We start from the raw sequence: 23681 nt of genomic DNA on the forward strand, positions 1-23681 counted from the left end.
GGGACCACCACCTGCTTTAAACGGCTGGGTCGACAAAGAGTCCAGGGTCATTGGCTGAGCCCGTGGCCCCGGGCCCCTGGTCGGGTGGCCCTGGACCATAGGGGTCTTGTGTTGGCTTCGATGAGGGTATTTTGACCTGTGGCTTGATGTCTTTCATCAGCGTTGGGAAGTTCTCATTTTTTCCAGTGCTGCTTCTACCCTGTTCTCTCTTGCCCTTGACACGTGTCCCATGTGTCACGTGTCCACAGTCCTCTGCGTGTCTCCCGTGCTCTTGTCTGTATCTTCCGTCCCTTTTCCACTTCGTGCTTCGGGGACTCGTCTTCCCGTCTCCTGTATGTCTGGGACGCGAGGGAGGACTGGAGGGTGACAGAGAGGAGACCTTGGTGGATGAGGCCGGCGGCAGAGGCGGCTGATTGCTGAAGGAGCCGAGTGCCGCTCCTTCACGGTTGTGGAGCCCAGGCCTCTGCCAGGAGCCTGCAGCCCCCCCCAGGGAGGCAGGAGCGAGGGGGTGTGGAGGGCGCCAGGCCGGGGAGGAGAGGACGTGCAGAAGCAGGGAGGAGGAGGGCGATGTAGGGAACGGCTTGCGAAACCTGATCTAGGGAACAGATGTGACAGGACTGGGCCAGGAGTGACGAGTAGAGCGAAGGGACCCTTGGGAACCCTCGTATTTTTAGAAGGTGAAAAGTTAAGGGACCCTTATTTCCAGAAAAATGCTTTGCTTGAAAAAAACAGTTCACGAGGGGCGCCCGGCCGGCTCAGTTGGAGGAGTGTGGACTCGATCTTGGGGCTGTGGGTTCGAGCCCCGTGTTGGGTGTGGAGCCTGTTTAAAAAAAAGGCTTGACTTGAGGTAGGGGGAGGGGCACTGTGGGACTTGCGTGTCACCCTCTCCGTCTGCTTCAGTTACAATGTGATGCCACTCGTCCACGCCGGTTTCTGCTGCTCATTGCGGGACTCCGGACGTGAAAACAGTGAGTGAAAAAGAAATGTATCGAGGAAGAGAGGAGGCCCCTGAAGGGCATCTTCTCTGTTGGGAAATAGGGTTGCGAGGGTGGAGGTGTTGGCGGTGGCAGTCGGGATACTGACCCGCGCGGGGACACGGAGTCTCAGCAGCGGCGTGGACTGTGGGGTCATCATGCCCTCACTCCGCACGCTCGTGTCTACCCCGTCCCCGTGGTACACAAGCAGACGTTGGCTGCCTGGGCATGTTTGGTTATTTTTTAATTTTGTCAAGAACATTTGAAACAGAAAGAAGTCCCATCCCCTATTCTGACCTTTTAATAACGCAGAAGTGCCCAGCACGTGGGATCAAGGACCGGAGGTTGAGTAGTGAGTTTGGTGACCGACGCGCCATGGGTGCAGATGGAGGCCCAGGAGCCAAGCAGAGCCGTCCGCAGGGGAGAAGCCACAGACCTGCGGCGGGGGCAGGGGTCCTGCTGGGGGGTGGGAGCCTTTGGGCCTCGTGTGGCAGCCCCGTGTGCCGGGCCCCTGGCTCCATGCGCCTGGGTCACTCGTCTGAAGTCAGGCTCCCCGTCCCCCCCCCGAGATTTATTGATTGGGCACGTGATCGTCATTGAGGCTGCAGAGATCGGGGGTCCCGGGGCCGGCGGGCCGCATGCAGGGCTGACACCCGCATTCCCGGGGGTGCACTCTTGCTTTCGTCTCGCAGTTGGTGCCCGCCGCATGCCCACACAGGGGGGTGACGGGGGCTGTGGGCGCGTGGTTTCTGCTCCGGGAGGCGCTCTGCGAGGGCACGCGAGTCTACTTTGCCCCCCGAGGAGCTCTGGGAGGGAGGCGAGGGCAGCCGCGGGGATGTCGGGTTCAGGGGACAAGCAGGGCCTCTGTGGCCAGTTGTCCACGGCCCTGTGCTTGTTTGTGACTGTGCAGGGACCTGAGCCGAGTCCGAGCCTGCAGCGGGGTCCCCTGATGGGCAAGGGGGGGCTGGCTTCTGACAGCCCGGGGACACGCTGTCCAGGGCACTCCATACCCCTCCTTCCTGCTGCCCCTGCTCCTAGGCCATGCTGTCCCTGCTGGGGCCGGGACTCAGGAACACCTCGCCCCAAAGGCATTGTCCTTGCCCCCTGCCCCATCCGTGTGTCTTCTGGCTTAGAAAGTGTGTTACGACAGCATGGGCCCAGAACGGTGCCTGGCACACGGTCTGTTGTCCGTAGAAATTTCCTGGCCTGCGGCTGTTGCACAGAAACCCCCGCGAGCCTTGCTCCGTAAACAGACCCGAGGTTTCTGGTGGGTACAGCTTCTTCCCAGTCGGGGCACCTTTCGCCAAGCGTCTTTCCCAACGGTGCCATTTGCTGGCAGGTGTTTTGTTTTTCCTTTTCTCAGCCTCTGTGGCCCGTGTGGGCTGAAGTCCAGGGGCTGCTCCAGGGCGGCCTTGTTTGGCTCCAATGACCTCCAGGGGCACCACAGGGAGGAGGGGCCGGGGCTGGGGGCCTGGGAAGCTGGCCCAGGGCGCTGCGGTCTCTGGGGAGAACGCTGCTGCTTCCCCTGCATTTCTGTCTCTGAGAGAAAGGCCGGCAGCCTCCTGGCAGGGGCCGGCACCTCCTCGCAGGCCAGGACGGAGGCCAGGACGGAGGCCAGGCCGCCCCAGGGCTGCAGAGCCGGCTCTGTGGCTGGTTGTCTGGCAGGCCTTGCTGGCAGGCTGGGCCCATGGTGGATCCCGGCATGGGGGGGGGCGCCATCCTGAGCGCTGGGGGGACTGAGGTGGGGCCGAAGGGCACGGGTTGCACGCGAAGTGAGCAAGCCGGGCTCCGGACGTCCCCACCAGGCCTCCGGGAGTCTGAGCGGAGGCCTTTGGGTACCACCTGGTTCTGGGAGAAGGAAGAGCCTGGCCGGGCCTGGTGCCTCCCTCTCAACAAGGCTCTGAGAAGGGCTGGAAGCTCGCTCACTGGGGAGGGCCGGTTTATTCCTGGTTCACTAGCGCAGGAGCTCCTGGGGCCAAGGTCAGGGCGGTGGAGCTGGCCGCAGTGGGGAGCCCCCCAGCTGGCAGCACCTCCGGCTCCCGGGGGAGCTCGCAGGCCACGGAAGGAGACTAATAAGACTGTCTTTGTGGAATGTTCGTTTGGTGATCTAATGGCAGGTCCTTGCCGTTGGAGAGCTTCAGCCCTGCCTGGTGGCCTAGAAATGGCCAGGGAAGGGTGCGACAGAGCTTCTGAGGGGGATGATGGGCAGGGGAGCTGCGGGCCGCCTCTGCTAGCGGTGGCCAGGCTTGTCTTTGGACTTGATGCAGGCAGAGAAGAGTCCGGCTGCAGGGAGAGCTTGGTGAAGGTCACTGTGGTTTGCAGGTCAACCTTGTTATGGTTTCCTTCGCCAAGGCAGGCACCGTGCTGGGCGGGCAGCGGGAGTTAATGTTTAAGCGGCGTGGCTGCTCTCAGCTCCGCGCCCGGTGCCCTCCGGAGCTGGTCCACGCGGAAACAGGCCCGGCACCCAGGTGGCCTGGGTGCGCCCCGAGGGCCCTTCCCGGCGTCTGGCGTCTCTGGGGCGCCCCGAGCTCGGCCTTTCCTGCCTGTGCCACGCCGTGTGCTGAGCGCTTGGGGCGTTGCGGGGCCAAACCGGGCCACGCTCAGGGATTTCGGAGACTCAGTACAAAACCGAACCAAAACCGTGAAATACCTCTGATAAGTTTTACACACAGGGCGCGTTGGCAGTATTTTGGATGTATCACGTTAAATAAAACACAAAATGCACATTCACTTAGCATGCTGCTTTTTGCTTTTTTCTTTTTTTTTTTACTGTGGCTACTGGAAAATTTACCCTCCTGCACGCGGCTGGCCTTGTACTTTCTCTGGGCAGCACTGTTGTCCCCCTGTTGAGTGAGAGTAGTGACGATCTGTAGCGAGTGCCGGGGCGCTGCCTGGCCCCCCTGTGAGCCGTCACTTTCGGTGGGCTGCGGAGTCCTCCCCACTACCTCTGGGGCCGGAGCCCCTCCCGGCTGGGGACTCGCACGCTGCCCCCTCGCCTGATGGCAAAGGTGCGTTGGAAAAACACGTTGTCAGGTTGGGTTACCTTCTTTGGGTTTTAAAAATTATTGTTCTGTTTGTTGGCTATTATTTTTTGTTTATAAAATTTTCAATAAATTCAAGAATATTTTTCATAACAGTAACATGTAATCATTGTGCAAAATGGGTACAATACAGAAGCACACGCCGGTTTCCTTGCCCGTTAAACAGCTCGTCTGGGGGGAGCTCACGCCTCTGGGAGTGAGGGCTGCTGTGCCACCCGCCTTCTGGCCCCATGGGCCTCGGTGTCTTCCATGGGTCCCTGCTGTCCCTTCTGTGGCTGGTGCGTTCACGCACTTGTCCCCCACTCTCTCTGCTAACGGTGCCCCCAGGCCAGCGAGAACCGTGCCTGAAGTAGAGGCAGTAGGTCCTGACTGGGCCCCTGGGCTTTCTGTGTAGCCTTAGTGGCACCTGCTGGGCTCCGTGGCTCTCCCGACAGCTGGGATCGGGCACTTTCGGCCTCTGGACAAAAGAGGTTTTGATGAACTTTGATTTTGAAGTTTTTCGATGAGAAATTGTCTGCCGCCCCCGTTGTCCTCAGACCCCTGTCCGTACCTGCCAGGCCCTGGTGGTGGTGAGTCTCCATGGCTTGGACCCGGGACACGGACCTTTGTCTTCGCAGAGCGTTCTGCCTCCCACCAGCGCCTGCTTTGTGTCACAGCGCTGACGCCTTTCCTTCTGGCGGCAGCGGCGTCCGAGAATTCTAGAGTTGGAGCTCTTCGCGCTGGAGCGGGTGGCTGAGTTCCAGGGGGTGCCCCATGTGGTCAGGATGTCCTCGGCCCACGACCACGGCTGGTCCGTGTTCTGTTCCTGCTGGGAAACCGCGTCCCACTCGTGCGCCTTCTTAGGGCCTTCGCGCCCTGCGAGCAAGGGGGCTGGGGGCCGGGGGGGGGGTTGGGAGGGCTTTTCCACGGGCGGCGCCAAGTCTCTGAAAGCAGCACGTGTCTACCTCCTCCCCCCCTTTGCAGAACATCTGGACTGTCAGCGAGGGTCCCTGGGGAGCGGCGGCGGGTGACCCGCTCTGCACCTCCCGTATGGAGGGGTGGTGGGCAGGCCCCGCACCAGCGCCCCTTCTCCTCTTCTGTGCAGGTCTGGCCGTGGGTCTAGGCTTTGGGGCGCTGGCCGAGGTAGCCAAGAAGAGCCTCCGCCCAGAGGACCCTTCAGGTGAGCTGCGCCCTGGGACGGGGGGCCCCTCGGCCCCAGCCCCCGTGTTCCTGGAGTGCGGGCCTCCAGGGGCGCCTCCTGCCCTGCGTTCCACGTAAACAAATGTACCCCGAGTCGTCTCCGGCCCGAAGGCTGCTCTCCCCTGGCCCGCCCAGCCCCTCCTGGCTGCTCGGTGGCCGGCACGCCGCCTGCTTCTGATTGGAACCTCGCTTTTGGACCTGTGTCTGCCTTGCTATGCGGGGCTGTGGGGGCGCAGGGCTCCCCACAGAGCGGTGGGCGAGGGGTGTCCTTGCTGCTGGACCAGACCCCTCAGGGCCCTTGGTGCCCCCTTCTCTCGCCCCAGGCCCTCCGTCTCCGAGGTGAGCACCACAACTCCTCTGTCCCCTGCCTCCCAGGGTCCGTGAGGTCAGGTCACAACCGTCAGCCCCCCCCCCCCCCCCCCCAGTCTGGGTGGCCAGGTCAGGGCGGGACTCCATGGAGAAGGTTCGGCAGACTGGCTGCTCTGAATTCTGTGGTGCTCACGGTGCTGGGACGCGGGGTCAGGGGGCAGCTGGAGGTGCCCGGGCGTGGCAGCCTGGGGGACGTAGGGGGCTTTTCCTTCCCTGGGTCCTGGGGGCTGCTGAGAACAGTGCCGGGGGGGCCTTCTGCTCGGTGGGTTTCTCCAAAGGCATATGAAGATCTGGGCTGGGTGCCGCTTGGCCCATTGAGGGAGCATCAGGGGCCCCCTCCTTCTCTCTGGGGGGATCCCCAGGGACATCCCACTGTGCTGTTGCGCTGTGACCCCCAAAGCCCCAGCTGGGGGCTCCGAGGGGGGCCTGCCTCACCTGGACCGCCCCTCTTCACGTGCAAGACCCTCCTGTGGGGACGAGGGGCCTTGTGGAGAGAGGGCAGTGGCCCGTGCCCACAGGCCCTGAGAACGGGGCGCCCTGGGCACATCGAGTGGTCTTGCAAGGGGCCAGAAAACAGGGTTTCGCGAGGGTGTTTTTAGTGTAGGTGGTGAGACACTTTGGGAAATGAAGCCTGGCTTTTTCTGGACCGAGAAGCCTGTGATCTCCGGGTACCCCACCCTCCCACCCCCCAGAAACTGACTGCTCTCTGGCCGCCTTGGCCAAGCAGAGAAGAGGCAGGACTGGTTCCAAGGTTATGGCTAGTGACCTTCGTCAGGGAAGTGGTGACCCTGGCTGGGGGTCAAGGGGCCTAGGGACCACGGCCTGAGAGCCAGGGTTGGGGTGGCCTGGGCAGCCCCGAGGCTGCGTTCCAGCTCTGAGTGGGCTCTGGAACCCACGGCCTGGTCCGATTGGCCCCAGCAGAGCCTCTCCTGCGTGAGGGGCCCGCCCACCATGGCCCAGCGCCCCCAGGCCGCTCTCAGAACCCGCCATGAACACGGCCCTCTGCCTGGAATGCCTGAGAGGCCCGGGACCCCAAATCTTGGGAGCACTGCGGCAGCCCAGGGCTATGTGCGTGCAGGGAGCACAGGTCTGCCTCCTCCCCAGCCTCCCTCCGCCTCCCCGCCTTGCCACTGGGACCCAGGGGCTGGGGGGGGCGGAGTGCTCATAGAGGGGCCCCCCCTTCCCTCATCTCTGGCTCAGGGCCAGGGGCTGATGAAGGGGCCCAGCTCCCGGGGTGGGTCCAGCCGTGTGCAGCTGCCCTGGGGGGAGGGGGCAGCAGGTCCGTGAGTGCTCTTTGGGGGCTTCTCATCTACAAACCGAATGGCCCCAGGGCTTAGTCCCTATGTCCCCCCTCCCCCAATCTGTCAGAGGCCAGGCTGGACTCAGCCCCTGGGGCAGAGTGCAGCGGCCTGCTAGCTGCCTGGCCTGTTCCTTCTTGGAGGACGTGGCTCCCCCATTCTGAGTGCTGGGCCAGGCCCATGGTGATGTGGGCTAAGGACAGGGCCAGGCACTGTGGGGACAGCCAGGGGGACAGATCTAACCAGGCTTGCAGGGAAAGCCAGTGTCCCAGGGCTGGAGGAGCTGGGGGCGGGGCGGTAGGCAGTGGCAGCGCCCCGAGTAGGCGAGGAGCCAGAGCTGGGCTCTGACCCGTCCCCACCTCCCGACCAGGGCGGGTTCAGGACTGGGGCCGGGCTGTGCTGGGGTTGGTGCGAGGGGACAGTTGCCAGAGCGGGACCTGACATCCTGTGGCCATGTAGTAGCAGGCCCCCCGCGTTCTCCCCCTGCAGCCTACCACCCCTGGTCGTATTGGACAAAGGTCATCTGCGGTTACTGCACCTTGGGAGGCCCTCCGTGGGCAGAGGGGAGAGGCAGGCAGAAGCCCGCTGAGTGCTGTCCTTGACCCTGTGCCCCCCTCCCTACAGGGTGGCCCCCTCCTGCAGCCAGCTTGCCTTGTAGTGACCTCAGGAGGTACAGGGGATCTTTGTCCCATACATGATGGGAGGGACAGTGATGGAGTCCACACATGGGTCCCTCCCTCCTGGTGCCTGCCCCCTATGTGCGGCTGACCGTGGCCTTCCGTGGTGCACCCATCAGGCCCCAGGGACAGATGCAAGGGCGGGGGGCTCCACGTGTGTCCATGTGTGCGTGGGGCGTGTGCCGGAGTCAGTCCTGGGAGATCTGGGTGGCCCTGCAGGGCCTTCCACAGTGTCGGTGGTGGGTGTGTGGCGTGGAGTTCAAGCTGCGTGGCTGGTTTAGGGGCACTCAGGGGGCTGGAGCTCTGTGCTGCATTTCTTCACGCTGCACTTGAAAATGCCCCGCACCCCGAACTTCTGTATTGTCCCTGTTTTTATGAGGCGTGGAACTCGGGGGGCGGTGGGCTGGGGTGCACTCAGGCTCCCTGGCCTCATCGTCCTCCCGCCGTGGGGCTGGGGCGGGGGCAGGGGGCCCCGTGGGCACGTGCTGACCTGGCTCCTGCCCGCAGGGAAGAAGGCCGTGCTGGATTCCAGCCCGTTCCTGTCAGAGGCGAACGCGGAGCGCATCGTACGCACGCTGTGCAAGGTGCGCGGGGCGGCGCTCAAGCTGGGCCAGATGCTCAGCATCCAGGGTGAGTGGGAGCGGGGGTCGCGGGGGTTCCGTGCTCTGGCCCCACTCGGGAGGGGACCTGGGGGATGTCCGGCTCCTCTTGCTTGACCAGCCAAGAGGTTTAAAACCAGCATAGGTAGGAGCCTGATGTCATTTCTCTTGCTTCCTTGTGGGTGTTTTGGCCTCTCTAGTGGCCCTGACTCCTCCCAAGTTGGGGAGAGGCCCCCTGCTGCCATGTGAGGGGGGTCGGAGGGTGCTGGTGGGGCAGGTCGCAGGCCTGCTGCGGCAGGACGCTGGGGACACGGGGCGCACAGGCCCAGCAGGGAAGGCCGGGACGCGCGGCGGCCCAGCAACAGGCCGGCCCTTGTGGCCCAGGAGCGGGGCTGCGGTGGGGGTGCCCAGGAGGCCTAGTTCCTGCAGGGAGGGGGGTTCGAAGATGAGTCCACTCCTGGCCACGCAGCTGGGCTCACGGAGGGCCTGGGATGGAGTTAATCCCCGGGGCAGGCGGGGTGCGTCTGCAGCCCTGCAGCCCTTGCGCCAACCCCGCGCCCAGGACCCCCGTGTGTGGGGACTTGTCACCAGGACAGTGTCAGACATGCACGCCAGCCTCTGCACGGGAGGCGTGTCCTTGAAGCGTCCCCTGTGGCCTGGACACACAGACCCAGCCCGGAGCGAATAGCAGGGGCCAAAGACGTGGCATGCCGGGCTTGTGTGCGGGATGTCACGGTGCTGCCCACGGCGCGTGGCAGAGCAGTTCCCAACGCTGACGGCGCGGGAAGCCTCGTGCGGTGCGACCATGGCTCCGAGACGCAATAGGAAGGGGGGCAGAAGGGAGAAAAGGGAGGTTCCCTGTAGGTGGTCAGATTCCAGGTGTTCTTGAGATCTTACTCCATTTTATTTCTGAAATTTCTTTTATAATCTTAAAAAGCTTTGCCTGTGTTTTCTCAGAAATGCACCTTCTCGGGTCACTGGGTGAGTTTGCAAGCCACACACCTGCCGCCCCACGCCAGGGCCCGTGGGCTGCACGGACGCCCCCTGCGCCCCTGGACAGGCTGTCTCTGGCCTTGCCTGTTGGCCGTGGTGCCCTGGGAGTGTACACAGCCCGGCCCATGGCCCTGGGTCCTCCCTGGAGCTTCGTCCATGGCCCCGGGGGCTGCTCTGCTCCTGACCCGTGCACCCGCCCTCTGAGGGCTTAGCCTCTGCTCTCTGATTTCTGGTACCTTCCAGATGATGCTTTCATCAACCCCCACCTGGCCAAGATCTTCGAGCGGGTGAGGCAGAGCGCGGACTTCATGCCGCTGAAGCAGATGACGGTGAGCAGGCGGGGCCTGGGGGGGAGGGGGGTGTCTGGGTCCTCTGGGCCCCCCTGCTTTGAGGGGCAGCAGCTGCAGTCCATGGGACGGGGCAGCCTGGGGGTGCTTCTCAGGGTGTCCCGGGCTCAGGCTGTGCTCATGGCCCCTGCTTGGCCTCTGCCGCCAGAAAACGCTCAACAATGACCTGGGCCCCGGCTGGCGGGACAAGCTGGAGTACTTTGAGGAGCGGCCCTTTGCGGCTGCCTCCATCGGGCAGGTGCATCTGGCTCGCATGAAGGGCGGCCGCGAGGTGGCCATGAAGATCCAGGTAGGCACTCGGTGTGTGCGTCCGCCCCCCGCCCCCGTGCACCCCCTCCACCCCCCGCGCCCCCTCTCCAGGGCTCAGCATGGGTGCTGGCAAGTACCTGCTGAGTGAGTGCAGGTAGAACAGCGTCCCTGCGAGCTTGGTCTGGGCAGGGCTGGGCCAGGGTGTCTGCTGGGGGAGGGGCTGACTGCCGCGGACGGGGTGGGGGGCAGGTGGTGGAGAACAAAGTTGGGAGGGGACCTGGGGGGTCCTGGCAGCGTCATAGGGTCACATCTGTCCCTGGCCTGAGGTATGGGGTCTGGGCGGTACTGGGCTGGGCGAGCGGGGCTCCCTCGCAGGGCCCGGCCCTGCCTGCCCGCGCCCCTTCTGCTCCCCCCGCAGTACCCCGGCGTGGCTCAGAGCATCAACAGTGACGTCAACAACCTCATGGCCGTGCTGAACATGAGCAACATGCTTCCCGAAGGTCTGACACTGGCCGCGGGGCAGGGGCAGGCGTGCGGGACGGGCTCCGGGGACCGGCAGCTCCCGCTGACGCCCTCCTCCCTGGCGCAGGCCTGTTCCCCGAGCACCTGATCGATGTGTTGAGGCGGGAGCTGGCCCTGGAGTGTGACTACCAGCGGGAGGCCGCCTGCGCCCGGAAGTTCAGGTGCGGCTCCCGCCGGGGAGACCAGGGCCGCTCGAGGCAGCCCCCGGCGGGGGGTGAAGGCCCCCGCGGCTCTGAGGGCGGCGGTGGTGGCCGAGTCTTGTCCCTGGGGTGAGGGTGGGAGGCTCTGGGGCCAGGGTGTGTGACCCCCCCAACCTCCCGCCAGGGAGCTGCTGAAGGACCACCCCTTCTTCTATGTGCCCGAGATCGTGGACGAGCTGTGCAGCCCCCACGTGCTGACCACAGAGCTGGTGTCCGGCTTCCCCCTGGACCAGGCTGAGGGGCTGAGCCAGGAGATCCGGAACGAGGTGTGTCTGACCGTGGCCTTGGGCCCTGGGGTGCCGCTTGTGGGGACGAAGGGGACAGAGAGGGCTGTTGTGCTTCCCCTGCCAGGGACACCTGGAGTCGAGAGTCCTTGTGCGGGCTGTGGGGAGGGCGGGAGGGGGTTCCCCAGGCCCCAGACTTGGCCTGGCGCCATCATGACCGGGACTGCACCCCCCCGCCCCCCAGATCTGCTACAACATCCTGGTCCTGTGCCTGAGGGAGCTGTTCGAGTTCCACTTCATGCAGACGGACCCCAACTGGTCCAACTTCTTCTATGACCCTCAGCTGCACAAGGTGAGCCCCTGGGAACGTCACTGGAGAGGGGTCTCTGCGTTCGGGGGTCTTGGCCCCCTGCTTTTCCAGGGTGAACCTCTCCAGTATTGCTCCTTCCCAGGTGGCTCTTCTGGATTTTGGTGCAACTCGGGAATATGACCGATCCTTCACGGACCTCTACATTCAGGTCAGCTGGGGGCCGGGGGCCGGGGGTGACTGGGAGCGGGAAGGATGATGGGGCTGCTGGCCTTCCGCCCCCAGTGAGCGGCGTGAGGACGAGGCCCGTTGGGCTCACAGGCCAGGGTGTGGAAGGAATGAAGGGGACGGGGGGCAGGCTGTTGGGGGCTCCCCGGGCCCCAGGAGCGCCTCCTCCCCTGCTGCTCACGGCCCTCCTGGGTGTCTGCCCAGATCATCAGGGCCGCTGCCGACAGGGACAGGGAGGCGGTGCTGAAGAAGTCCATAGAAATGAAGTTCCTCACCGGCTACGAGGTCAAGGTCAGCTCCCCAGGGCCTCTGGGGCTCCACAAGCCCCGCGTGGGGAGGGTGGGCAGTGGGCTGTTTTTCCCCAAACCTCGAATTAATAAACAGTTGAAGTGAGAGGCGTTAGTGCCCTCTGGCCTGCTCCATCCCTGCTTCACCCCTGCTCCGTCACAGCCCCGGGTGTGGCGGGATGAGGGTGTGATTGGAGCCTCGGGACCGGCAGGGGCCCAGAGCCGTCTCTGCAGCCCTTTAAGTGTGGGGCGCCGGTCTGTGTTCCTGTCCCCTGCACTGTCACCAGAAGCCCCCTAGAAAGCAGCCCTTTCCCGGGGGGGGGGGAGGTCAGGGGTCCAGGCCACACCCCAGGAGGGGTGCACAGGCCGTAAGGCTTCGGCCGCGGTGCTGTGCCTGGGCCCCAGCGACCCTTAATCCCGTTCGGCAGCAAACGCGCCCCCGAGCCTCTCCTCCCCTTCAACACCGCCTGGTAGGCGCACTCCGGGCCAGGCCGCGGCCCCACTCACCCTCCACTCCCCTCCAGGCCATGGAGGATGCCCACCTGGACGCCATCCTCATCCTGGGGGAGGCGTTCGCCTCGGAGGAGCCCTTCGACTTCGGCACGCAGAGCACCACCGAGAAGATCCACAACCTGATTCCCGTCATGCTGAAGCACCGGCTCGTCCCGCCCCCCGAGGAGACCTACTCCCTGCACAGAAAGATGGGGGGCTCCTTCCTCATCTGCTCCAAGCTGAAGGCCCGCTTCCCCTGCAAGGCCATGTTTGAGGAGGCCTACAGCAACTACCGCAAGCAGCAGGAGGCACGGCCCTCCGCGTGAGCCCCCCCCGGCCCGGGACGTGGCAGCCGGGCCGGCTCTCCGTGCGCTCAGCGTGCGCTTATGCTCTGCGAGAAGTGAGAGGACATGGCCGTCCCCCCCTGTGAACGCCAGCCCGAGGGGGAGAGGACTGCCGTGGGGTCCCTGCCGCCAGAAATACGGAGCCTTTTTGGATTTTACTGAACGTACGTATAGGATGAGGCTTGTGTGTTTCTAGAATGAGATTTGTTTTCTGCCCTTTGCTCCAGCCTGTGTCCCGAGCGGTGCCGGCAAACGTGATTTTACCAGGGAGGCGCCGTCTGCTCTTGGGCTGGGCTGTGCACTCTGGACCCGTGCGTGGAGGGGGCGGGAGCAGTCCGTGCTAGAAGTCGGTGTGGGGGCCCCCCTTCCCCCCTCCAGGCCCAGGGGCTTTTGTGGAAGGAGATGAATGTGCCGATGTCACCGGTTAGAACTAAGGGGTCACCACAGGCTAATTTTTGTACAATTCTTGTAATGGTCTGATTTGTTTCAATATTAAAAAAGACAAAAACCCACCCTCTTAGCATCGTGGTGTGAATTCTTCTACTCGTAATGGGCGCCAAGCTGATGGGGACCAGCCCAAGGTCCGTGTCCTACCGCAGGCTGCCTCCAGCTGCACCCGAATGCTCAGCTCGAATTCACCGGGCGGGGGTGGTGGCGTGCCCCCTGCACCCCACATATGGAAGAGCCCCCTGCCAGCAGGGTCTGCTGGCCTGCATCTTGGGGGGACAGACTGCGGCTGAGAGACACCTTCCGCCGTGGCTTTTCCCATGGCAACCTGAATTCCTAGGTGTGGGCACCTGTGAGCACTGCTGTGGGGCCCCCTGACAGGTGCAGCAGGGGGTGCAGGACGAGACCGCTCCAGGACAGGATGGGGGGGTTCTGGCGCCCGGCACCGCCTGCTACAAACCCGTCAGAGCTGTCGCCCTCTTGAAGGCTGTTTTTGTGCATGTTTTACGTACGTTCTGCGTTTATGCACCGCCTTTTGGGCCATTCAGGGCGGGCAGGCTCAGAGCCCATGTGGCCACGAGGGTCAGGATCATCGGGAACGAGGGCAGCCACGTGACCCGCGCTCCCTCTCCGCTCCCCAAGGGCCACACCGGGCCACCTGAGTGCATGTGGGAGTCATCATCCGGGGACACAGCCACGCTCATTCGTACCCGAGCTAGGGCCATTTGGGGCAACGACAGTGGCCGCAGGGCGCACAAAGCGGAAGCTTTCACTGGCCTTTTACGGAAAGCCGGCCGAGCCCCACTCTCACCCGCCAACTGGGAAGGTCAACTGCGCGTGAAACGGACCAGGGAGGGGGCGGGTAACTAGGCGCAGCCGGCTTCAGGTTTCCTCTGTACGAGCCCGCGGGCTGGCTGCGCGTCCCCGGATGGGCCGTTCTAACCAAGTCAGGGACAGGAGCAGAGGCACGAATGTGCCTGAAGCGTCTGCCGCTGCCCCACAAACGGCAGACAGAAAACCAGCCGGCCACCTGGTCTGTGCAGATGTGACAGGTGGGGTCTGGCCACGCAAAGGGTCCCCCGTGGGACAGGTGCACACAGAGGGGGCCACAGAAGCCTCGGGCAGGGCCTGGCCTCGCTCACAGCCTGACGTGCGTTCTGGAAGTGCGAGCCGGAAGAGAACGAATGCCACCCTTACCTGAGCTACGGGCGGAACTAGGAAAAGTCCCTGGTTAAACTAATCCCGCGTCCTTCTGCAGACTAAGGCGGGTGCCCGGACGAGGAGGGGGACCGGCAGGAAGCAGGATCTAGGAAGATGAGAAGAGTCAGTCACCTTTCCTCCACTGCTCAGACCTTTCAATCAGGGAAAGAAAGACAAGACCGTCAGGTCTAACAGCTCCCTGTTTTATTGCAATACATCAAATTCTGGTTAATATTAAGTGATACCAACATAAAATATTGGTGAGGAGTCTTGTTACATTTTGACTATCCCACCTTAAATATTTCTGTGCAAAAGAATCCACACCGTTGTCTGGTAGCAGAGAATCGCTTAGAAACCTCCCTAAGACATCGAGGGCATAAAACCAAACAAAAGGAAATAGGCCAAAGCAGTATCTTTTTCCCTTCCGTACACACATTTGTCAGCATATTCTAAACAAAAAAATGATTACACCTAGGCCATGCAAAACTGTACAATATTACAATGAGAAAAAACCCTAAAAAATTTATAAAATAAATGATATTCCACTATCAAACAAAAAGGCAGGTCATTTTGTTTTCATAAAGTTTCCAGGTTTGTTCTCGTCAGTCGCCCCCGTAAGTGACATGGCTCCTCGTGTGTAGCACTCCCTGGGAAGGGGGCAGGGCCGGCCTAGTGGCCAGCGCTGGGTGGCTGAAGGCTCCAGAGGAAGCCCAGCCCTCTTACCCAGCCGGACTCTGCAGAGAATCTGGACTTGAGTGATAATTAGAACAAGGAAAGAGGGCTAACGAGCGCAACGAACGGTCATGCAGCTTACCTACTAACTCAGGGGCCGGGCCAGAGAGCCGGGGGAGCGGCGGGCCCCACTACTTCCCTGTCTGACCGCTGCGGGCTGCGCCCCTCCGTCCAGACACCGGGAGGAGGGCTTGCACGGCCCGCTTGGCTGGGAGGCCGCAGCCTCTCTGGTTCTTCTGGAGGAGACCCGAGAGTCCACAGAAACGCAAGCAGGCCTTCACAGAAGTCGATGTGGCCACTAGGTAACGGAATGACAGGACTCTAACCATACGGAAGGCAGAGAGAGGCTGGGAGCCAGCCAGGAATGACAGACTGTTGCTGCAAACATAACAGCAACTTCAGATTCTTCCCAGAAGCCTGGGTGTGAGAACCGCATGGGAAACTGAACAGATGGGCCCTTCCAGCTCCAGCCCCGAACCTTCCAACCGTGCTCCTGGGGACGAGCGTGCGTCGCTGACGTAAGGGTGCGTGCGTGTGCCCAAAACTACAAAAGTGAAATCTGCTTTAGTGAGCATTTGACGAGGAGGAAGGCTTTGTTTTTGGCAAAAAGAAATATATATATATATATATATATATATATATATATATGTATATGCATATAATTTTTATATACCCAGAGCACACAAGATTAAATTAGTTAGAATTCAAGGGTAGACGACAAATTGGCTGGACATAGATAGCACCAAAATACCAATACATACAGACTATTCCAGAAATGCCTCACTGAGCTGTCCCTCCTACTGTGAAATGTGTGCCTGCTGCCAGACGTGATTTTAAAAGGTCCTGCAAGAGAAGAGAGCAAGACTTCGGGCAGCATTCCCTCCTCCCTGACCTTTGCTCCTGATCCCTCTGAACCATCAGTAGGTTTTCTGTTTCCCTAGAACCCATTCCCTGCCTTTTCAGATCATTCTTCTCAGGAACTTCTGTAGGTAACGGCTTCGCATCTGAGGGGGGTAAGCCCAGAAGGATCGTTATCTTAGGAAGAGCTGCTCCCCCCAACTGTTCCCCGTGGCAGCGTTTCTCCCCAACACTCCTGCCGTCAGGGTCGGTCCTGTCTGGGTGTGCTCTACGCGACTCCAGACTGCTGGGCACCGAGCACAAAGTGCTGGGGGGCGGGCAGGGACCACATCATTCCCACCTTCGGGGGCTCTCTTGCTGCCGTGACTCCCTGCAGTGCTGCCGGACCTCAGGTAGGGTGACACTTGGATCCTAAAGCATCCTTTAAAAGAGAAGCACCTACAGGCAACACAAATTCACACGCAGTTGTCGAAGCTGCAATGAATGGCTTAGTGCGGAGTCCCGTGACTCACGGCCGGGGAGCCAGGGAGGGGAGAGGCGAGGGGCCAGGGAGGTCAGGAGGACAGGCAGCGGCCACTGGCGGGTGGCTTCCGTCCCCTCGGGGGGAAGTGCCGAACTTGCGGACGGGGCTGCCGGGTCACAGGGCAGGGACCAAACTCAAGGTCTGATCCCGGGCATCCGGACGTTCAAGAGCATCTCACACGGCACCTCTTCCCCGAAGCAGAAAGATGGAGAGAGGACGAGCAGGCGGCCCCCGTGGGTCACCTCTCCCCTCACAGAGCCTCGGGCGCCTTCTCAGAGCAGCAGCAACCGGACACGGTCCCAGCTCCGCTGAGAAGCAGGCGCCCCGGGGGACACGGCGCTCGGACACTGCGACTAAGGCTCCACGCTCACCGAAGCTGAGAGAAAGGAGGAACTCTCGTTGCTAGGGCTCAGGGAAATTTAGATAGAAAGGAAGAGAGCCAGATTATCTTGACTTCCATGAGATATTTTTATTTCTCTTTCTCTGCTCATGTGCTTAACTGGGGAACTAACTGTGAAGGACTCCAGCCCTCCGGGTTGTGCACACGCTTCCCGGCAGCGGCGGGAACAGCAGGAGCGCCGCCAGGCCCCCTGCCTGGTGGGTCCCACACTTGTTTCCACCAGGGGCGGGAAAGAGTATTTGGTTAAGGCTGTTCAAGTCCTTGCATTTGAGGTTTTCTATTATTTGGTAATTAAACTCTCGGGCTTCTCTGAGGGGGCCCAGCCAAGGACGCGTCCTGGCAACGCAGGAAGGAACGGGGTTAGCCCAGGAGGAACGCACGTCTAGGAACCTTTTTAGGGACCTTCAGAAGCCATGACATCCCTTGCGTGCTTTCAGTGGAAGGGCTCAGGAGGTGACGAGACCGCATTTCTACATTCATCTGCAGAAAATACCAAAATACAATAAAAGCTGCAGAGTGTGGTTTGAATCCTACCACTAGCGAAAGACCTGGAAGTAAATTTGCCTGTTGACGCTGTCACTGAAGAGGCGTCCAGGGTTTGGTCAGGTGCTCGGGCCGCAGCCCAGAGCGGCCGGACCGGGTTTCGGAATGTTTTCCTGCAGCTCTTCCGGGGACCGCGGCCGTGACCAGAGAGGGAACTCTGACCCTTCTCGCTCTGCTTCTACTAAGGTCTAGAATGTCAGCTTGAGGCCTTCCTACCTTTTAAATTATTTAGCTGGAAAACAGACGAGAAACAACACATTTCTTTAAATTAAATGATCTCTCTCTTATATAGGAATCCATCTTTTGCTGAATACAAGATGCTTTTTACTATATACATTCAGTATTTAACCTCTACATTGTGTACTTATTTAAACTCTGTATTGTAGTAAAATATGCACTGTTTTAGTGAATAAGGATTTACTGGCAACGATCAGGTCGACATTGGCTGTGGGCGCAGGAGGAGGGCGGGGGCTGGCTGGGGGACCCGGCGCTGCCCGCGCCGCGGAGGCTCTGCCGTGCAAACCAGTCCGCCTGCCGTTCTTTCCACGCACGTCTGCGAGGTCTACTCGAGCTACCTTCGGGGAGGGGGACACGATGGTGGGAAGCAACTCTAAGTGTGTGAAATGGAATCGATATTCAGTGAAGCTGCTCATGGAAGTCTGCCTTGATGGCTGCTGCTGTTAAGTCGAGGGGGCGCGGGGGGCGGGGGGCTGCAAGTGCGATCGTCCGAGTCCCCGAGCCCCCACCCTGCTCCTGCCGTGGGCCCTGGGCCTTCCCGGCAGGGGCGGGGGATGGACGCGGAGACGGCAGTGGAGGGGCCGAGAGGGAGAAGCTGCTCTGGCGTCCGCTGCGAGCGCCGGAGCCGCTCACGGGTCCCAGCTCCCGCGGTCCGTGCTCTCCAAGGAGAGGCTCTTGGTCTTCCGGGGGGACACCGGGCTGGGCGGGCTGCTCAGGTTGGAGCTGTTGGAAGCTGTGGAGTGCCTCGGGGAATCCGAGTCCTGCGGGGCCCCGAAAGGACGTTAGTGAGAGGCAGAGGCGCAGGAGGGGCGCGGCCCCCCACAGGTGACCGCGGCCACCCCGAGCAAGTAAGCGGGGGGGGGGGGGGGTGACTGGTCTACTGTCAGTAATGAAACCCCTTTTCTGAGGCCAATAAAGGGCGCAGAATAGGGCAAAAGTTCAAATCCTTTCTGCAGGCCTTTAGAAGTGTGGGTCCGTGTCACACAAAGGCTGTTACAACATCTGTGCAAAACTGCAGTGTGCAGCGCAGGCAACCCGCCGAGCCGGCCCCCCAACCCCGCCCCCCGCTGAGCGTGCCCCTGAGTCCCGCCACCCCCCCTCCCCCGATTGCTGCGGAGGCCACTCTCGAGGTGGGGGCATCACTTCGCTAAGTGCACAAGCCTTTTTAATCCAGACCGAACGTCGCTGCTGCCCACGCCCCACTCACCTCACCCTCGAAGTCCCTGGCCGGGGCGTCACTTCCCTGGTCCATGCCTCCGGAGGACAAGGAGCCCTCCGACGGGGAGGGCATGGGCTGCCACTTTGCGTTGTAGCTTCCTCCGGAGAATTCTCTCTTTAATGCACTGCCGTTCTGTGCAGACGACCCTGCAGGACAGCATTCAGGTAAGGCTTGGCTGAGAACCGCACGCGGACGGCCGAGGGGACGGCCCCACAGAAAGCATGCAGACGGGGGAGACCCCGGGGCCAGCGGCCGAGGGGCAGCATTCTCCAGGCCACCGGCCTTTGCACCCATCACGTCACTGCTGGAGAATGTGCATGAAAAGCAAAGGGACAGATAGAAGCATCTTCGTCCCACAGGGCAAGAAGCCTGAGATGCGAAAGTGAGCGGAGTTTCTGTAAAATCCCCCTCTAGTTTGGTCTCAGAGCCGAGGCGCCTCGAGGAGGGACCAGCGCCACGCAGAGGAGGGAGAAGGATGGCGGAAAACCCTTGAAATACTGGGGAATTGTTCGGACCTATTTAAAGCTCTCGGCATTCCTTCTTGTTCTTCAGTTTTTGCTTAAAAAACATCTTTATCTTGCTGAGCTTCCATATTAAGACCACGGGTCTAAAGAGACTGCCGAGGTTTTCACGTAAGATACAGACCGTGACCGTTTCCACTTGTTGCTGGTTGAACAAATCCCGATTTAGTGTTTTTACACTAAGAATTCAGTAAGTAATAGCATCAAAAGAGCCCGTGTCCAGCACCTCAAGTATCTCACGGCCACGAGAGTATGGAAGTCCCCATCCACGCCAGGGCAGGAACCTGCCCGGAGTGGCCCCGCGCTTGGTGACTCGGGCCGGCTTCCGTCCGGGGCCGCTGGGCTGCAGAAGCCCGAGCATCACCGTAACGACCCCGCACCGGCTCCCGACGCTGCGTGCACACCGCGCATCGTGTCGCCATGAAGGCGTGCCTGACTTTTCTGAGGGGCTCTCCTGGGTCCTTGGGTCACGGCCTCACTGAAGGCCAAGCTCATCCCAATTCCACGCCTGCCTCAGTGCCACGGAAGCTGTATTTTATTTTGTGCCAATGCTGTTATTCCGAAAGAACATCCACACTGCCAGCAGCTTCCGCTGCTCTGCTTGTCAACTGTGCGAGTGCGAGCATGTTCTCCTACCTTCCCGAGCCTCGGTTTCCATCCGTAGATACGAGAATGACTTCTACGTTACGGGGATTTTGTGGGAACAGCAGCCCTGGGTAGGCGGAGAACACAGTGGGAAGCGTAGGCGCACGGGGCCTGCTCAGGGCTCACCCGCTGCTCACCCGTCTCCTTGCCTCCATTCTAGGGCCCTTCGTAGAACAGAAGGCATTAATGCCACCTCAGTGACTTACACTTTAAGAACGAACTTGGGGAATGTTCCTTTCAAAGAAAAGTTACACTAGACCATTCCAATCTTCACACATGAAAGCAGGGCTATTTTGATTGACCAGCCAAAGGGGCCTGGGGACCGTCTGAGGACTGTGGTCCCGCTGACTGAGGCCACACAATTGGGCATGACCTCTTCTAAAGAGCGCTGGCTGATGGCTCTGCGGCTTGGGCGGCGAGGTGTCTGACTCTGCGTGACCTCAGGAGACGCGAGGCTCCCCAGTGAGCCAGCTGCCAGAAGTGGGTCTGCCTCCTTGGGGGGACCAGGATGGAGTCACAGTGGGAATCTCTGTGGAATCTCTTCATGTCCTGAAGCCATCCTGAGTCTGGCTCTGGAAGATCTGTGCTTCTGGTTGTGGAGACGGACAACAGGGTCCCCTATTCCTTCTTGTGCCTCTCTCGGCTGGCTGTCCTTCTGGAACCTTCTCATGTGAGCTGGACTCTTCTGAAAGCCAGGAGGCACTGGACACAGAAGTTGCCCCTTGGGATTCCTGGGAGGGCCTTCCTCTTACCAAGGACCTGAAGGAGGCCACGCCTGCCGCGTTCCTGCAGACCTGGTGGGCACAGTCAGCAGGGACAGAGGCCCCTCACTGCGGCCCTCTCGGGGAGCTGGCCGCCTCAGCCCTGCACATGCCTGCATTACAGGTCCCATCTTTACCTGCCGTTCCATAAAACCGAAGTCCTGAAAACTGAAAGTGTTTTCATAAGCTTGATGTAAACCACGCAGCGGCAAACCTAATCTGAGCTAATTGGAGGCTGACTACAGAGCTTATTGGAAGACCACATTTATTTATATATTTATAGTGTGACCAGTCATGGATTTGGCTGCATAAATATCAATCTGTTTGTGGGTGCTGGCTGGATCTTACTGGAATGTAACACATTAAATGGTAGATTCCTAACATATATATATATTTAAAATCTGAATCCTGAAAACAAACAAAAACAACATCTGGCCCCAAGGGTTTTGGAGAAGAGATTGTAGACTTAGCTGTTAATGCTGTAATACTCTCTTTGCATCTCAAGTCTTGAGAACGTGCAGCAAGTTATAACGCAAATCCATTATCTCATGTAGCCGTCATCCATAAGAAGAAAATAAAATGGTTATCGCTTTCCCAACTGGCCAGATTTTTCACTGTGGTCAGGGCCACACCTGGGGCAGCAATGCTCTCAAGAGGCAGTGACACAGGGGTCATCAGGCCCACAACTGCCCTGGTACTCCCACCCCAGCCATGGGTCTGCGTGCTCCATAGTGTCCCGCACGAGGGGCGGGGAGTCCCCAGGAGAGGAGATTGTAAAATATCTGCCGTTTCCGTCTGGCTGCCTCCCTGGCCACCTGCTCGGGGGAAGCAGCCACAGCCGCGTGAGAGGCTGGCCGCTCACGCTCCAGCCACAGCTACAGGGACTCTGAGATGAGCGGGCCAACTCAGCTGCTCCCAGATCCCGCACCCTCAGAAACAGACATAATCAATGATCATTTTTTCTTTTTTTTTAAGAGAGGAAGAGAGAGAATGCCAAACAGGCTCCACGCCCAGTGTGGGGCCCGATGCAGGGCTCGACACCACGACCCTGAGATCGTGACCTGAGCCAAAGGCAGACACTTCACTGACTGAGTCCCCCAGGCACCCCCGGATCATTGTTTCGGAGTTTTGGGGTACCGTGTTCTGCATGAGAGGTACCTACCAGAGCATCGCCCATCTCTGTAGTGCCAGGGCGGGGACAACAAGCCCCGTTGGCAGCAGGGACGTCCCCTCCGACAGCCAGCGCTCAAGGACCAGAGGCCACAGATACGATTTCTCACTAAGTGACTTCATGGGAAACCGAAGCTCGATCGTGTCCCCTGGGGGCCAGCTGTGGGTGTCAAGAGAGGCACCTGCACCCTGGGGGGCACCCCGCACTCACAGCATCCGACCTCTCGGCCGATGCCACGCTGCCTCTGAGAAAGTGGCGGAAGAACAGCCCGAGGCTACGAACGATCTCCCCCCAAATCAGAAGCCACGCTGACCGTCCGACGAAGCTCAAGGCTTGGGATCCACGAACTACCCGAGCTCTCTGAATTCAACAAGACTGACTTCTACTTGCTGCCGTCAGATGCCGCCTCTGTCCAGCCCTCACTCTGGGGCAGGCGGCCACTGGCGTCCCTGCGCTTTTCCTCAAACGGAGCCTTTTCACGTGCCCCCCCACCCCCGAAGTCGCTCCCGGTCCTAGTGGCGCAGACGCCTGCCCAGCACGGAGCAGAGTTTTCTCTCCAAGGCCCCTGAGCGCAGGGTTCTGGGTGGAGTGTAAGACGAGACGCGGAGGTTCAGGGTGAAAGGAGAGAGGCCGACAATAAAGACGGCGAGCCGCGAGGAAGCAGGTGCTCGGTCACATGCGACTGTACCCCCTGCGCCCCAGCAGAAGACCTGCCGTCTCCTGGATGTTCACCGGATCAATGGCGAACTCCATCCCAAAACTACGATCTTGAACCTGCCTCGTGTTCTGCCGGTCCTTCCAGAACCCTGCCCCCCCCCCATTCCAGCAGGAAACCGAGGGTCACCTGGAACTCTTCGCTCTCCCTCGCCTCCCACAACTAACTCCCCGCCAGGCCTTACTGATTTCACCCTGACACGGCTCCCCTCTCCCCTCCTCTGCAGCCATCCCCCGGGGCCGTCCCTCGCCGGCCGCTCTGACGCCCCAGCAGGATGGACGGAGCTTGCCCTGTGTCCAGTCTCCACCTGGCAGTCACAGGGTGTTTTTAAAAAATGTAAATTGGAGAAAAGTCCTTCCCTTTGGACTCCCTCTAAATTCTTTAGAGGCGTCCTGTTGCGTTTCTAATAAAACAGTCTCAGCTTGCTCGGCACGGTCCTGCTTGATCTGACCCTTGCCTCCCTCTTGTGCTTTATTTCGTGGGTCACTCCCTGACTACCAGGTGGCCACACTTGCCTTCGTGCAATTCATCAAACATGACTCAGACACGCCTTCACCCGTCGGGAGGGCACGTGACCTTCCTAATTCCTCTCAGTGTGGCTTCGTCCCCAACGGCCACCCCTTGTTACTCTCTGACGGTGCCCTATTTCTTTCCTTCGCAGCGTCGATCATCACAACTTGTGGTATAAAGTGTCTGTCTCCCAGGTGCACCGTGAGCTCGAAAGGCACCCCACGATCATTTCCCCCACAAGCGCACATGTGCTTCCTCGGCACAGCCCGGGAGCGTGCATGCGTGGGACAGGTGAGAGCAGGGGGCCCTGGGCTCCCGGGGGCAGCACTTACTCGCTGACAGGCCGCTGCTAGCGCTCATGGAGCGGCCGGGCTCAGGGCGGGATTTGGTGATGGATGGAATACTGACTGAGCCGCTGAACACCGTCCGACTTTCCTGAGGCCGAGGGTTCTGAAAGCAAAACACAGAGAGAAACTCTTCAGCCAGAGAGAAAGTGATTTTTTTTTAAAGATTTTATTTATTTATTTGACAGAGAGAGAGAGAGAGAGACAGCCAGCGAGAGAGGGAACACAAGCAGGGGGAGTGGGAGAGGAAGAAGCAGGCTCCCAGTGGAGAAGCCTGATGTGGGGCTCGATCCCAGAACGCCGGGATCACGCCCTAAGCTGAAGGCAGACACCTAATGACTGAGCCACCCAGGCGCCCCAGAAAGTGATTTTCTGCAGAGATGTCTACTTCTCACTTTAATTTCAACAAATGATCTTGACCAGAGTGAACAGACTGCATAAGCCCCCCTGCCCCCAAAAGTATGAAACCCTAACAGAAGTCACCTGGCCCCAGTCAAGGGAAGTGCTCATCCTTGTACTTAGTGA

At 60.6% G+C, this 23681-nt stretch overlaps 2 protein-coding genes across 15 annotated transcripts in view; one reads left to right on the forward strand and one right to left on the reverse strand.

Moving 5' to 3' along the window:
* Positions 1 to 12842, forward strand: part of COQ8A (coenzyme Q8A) — a 44127-nt gene extending 31285 nt beyond the window's left edge. For both annotated transcript variants that reach the window (XM_087859454.1, XM_045796531.2), the window contains exons 5-15: positions 5100 to 5174; positions 8046 to 8168; positions 9374 to 9459; positions 9626 to 9766; positions 10145 to 10226; positions 10316 to 10409; positions 10573 to 10714; positions 10917 to 11024; positions 11125 to 11190; positions 11412 to 11498; positions 12019 to 12842. In XM_087859454.1, coding sequence (XP_087715580.1) covers positions 5100 to 5174; positions 8046 to 8168; positions 9374 to 9459; positions 9626 to 9766; positions 10145 to 10226; positions 10316 to 10409; positions 10573 to 10714; positions 10917 to 11024; positions 11125 to 11190; positions 11412 to 11498; positions 12019 to 12312 — 1298 coding nt within the window. In that variant the 3' untranslated portion in view covers positions 12313 to 12842. The remainder of the gene's footprint in view (positions 1 to 5099; positions 5175 to 8045; positions 8169 to 9373; positions 9460 to 9625; positions 9767 to 10144; positions 10227 to 10315; positions 10410 to 10572; positions 10715 to 10916; positions 11025 to 11124; positions 11191 to 11411; positions 11499 to 12018) is intronic.
* A 1317-nt stretch (positions 12843 to 14159) lies between these two features.
* CDC42BPA (CDC42 binding protein kinase alpha) overlaps positions 14160 to 23681 on the reverse strand; it is a 310508-nt gene continuing 300986 nt past the window's right edge. For all 13 annotated transcript variants that reach the window (XM_045796507.2, XM_087859422.1, XM_045796498.2 and 10 more), the window contains 3 exons: positions 23145 to 23262; positions 18478 to 18635; positions 14160 to 18031 (listed from right to left, as the gene is read on the reverse strand). In XM_045796507.2, coding sequence (XP_045652463.1) covers positions 17900 to 18031; positions 18478 to 18635; positions 23145 to 23262 — 408 coding nt within the window. In that variant the 3' untranslated portion in view covers positions 14160 to 17899. The remainder of the gene's footprint in view (positions 18032 to 18477; positions 18636 to 23144; positions 23263 to 23681) is intronic.

This window comes from Ursus americanus, chromosome 2 (assembly GCF_024610735.1).
Source record: "Ursus americanus isolate L20-20 chromosome 2, mUrsAme1.1.p, whole genome shotgun sequence".
Classification (NCBI taxonomy): Eukaryota; Metazoa; Chordata; class Mammalia; order Carnivora; family Ursidae; genus Ursus; species Ursus americanus.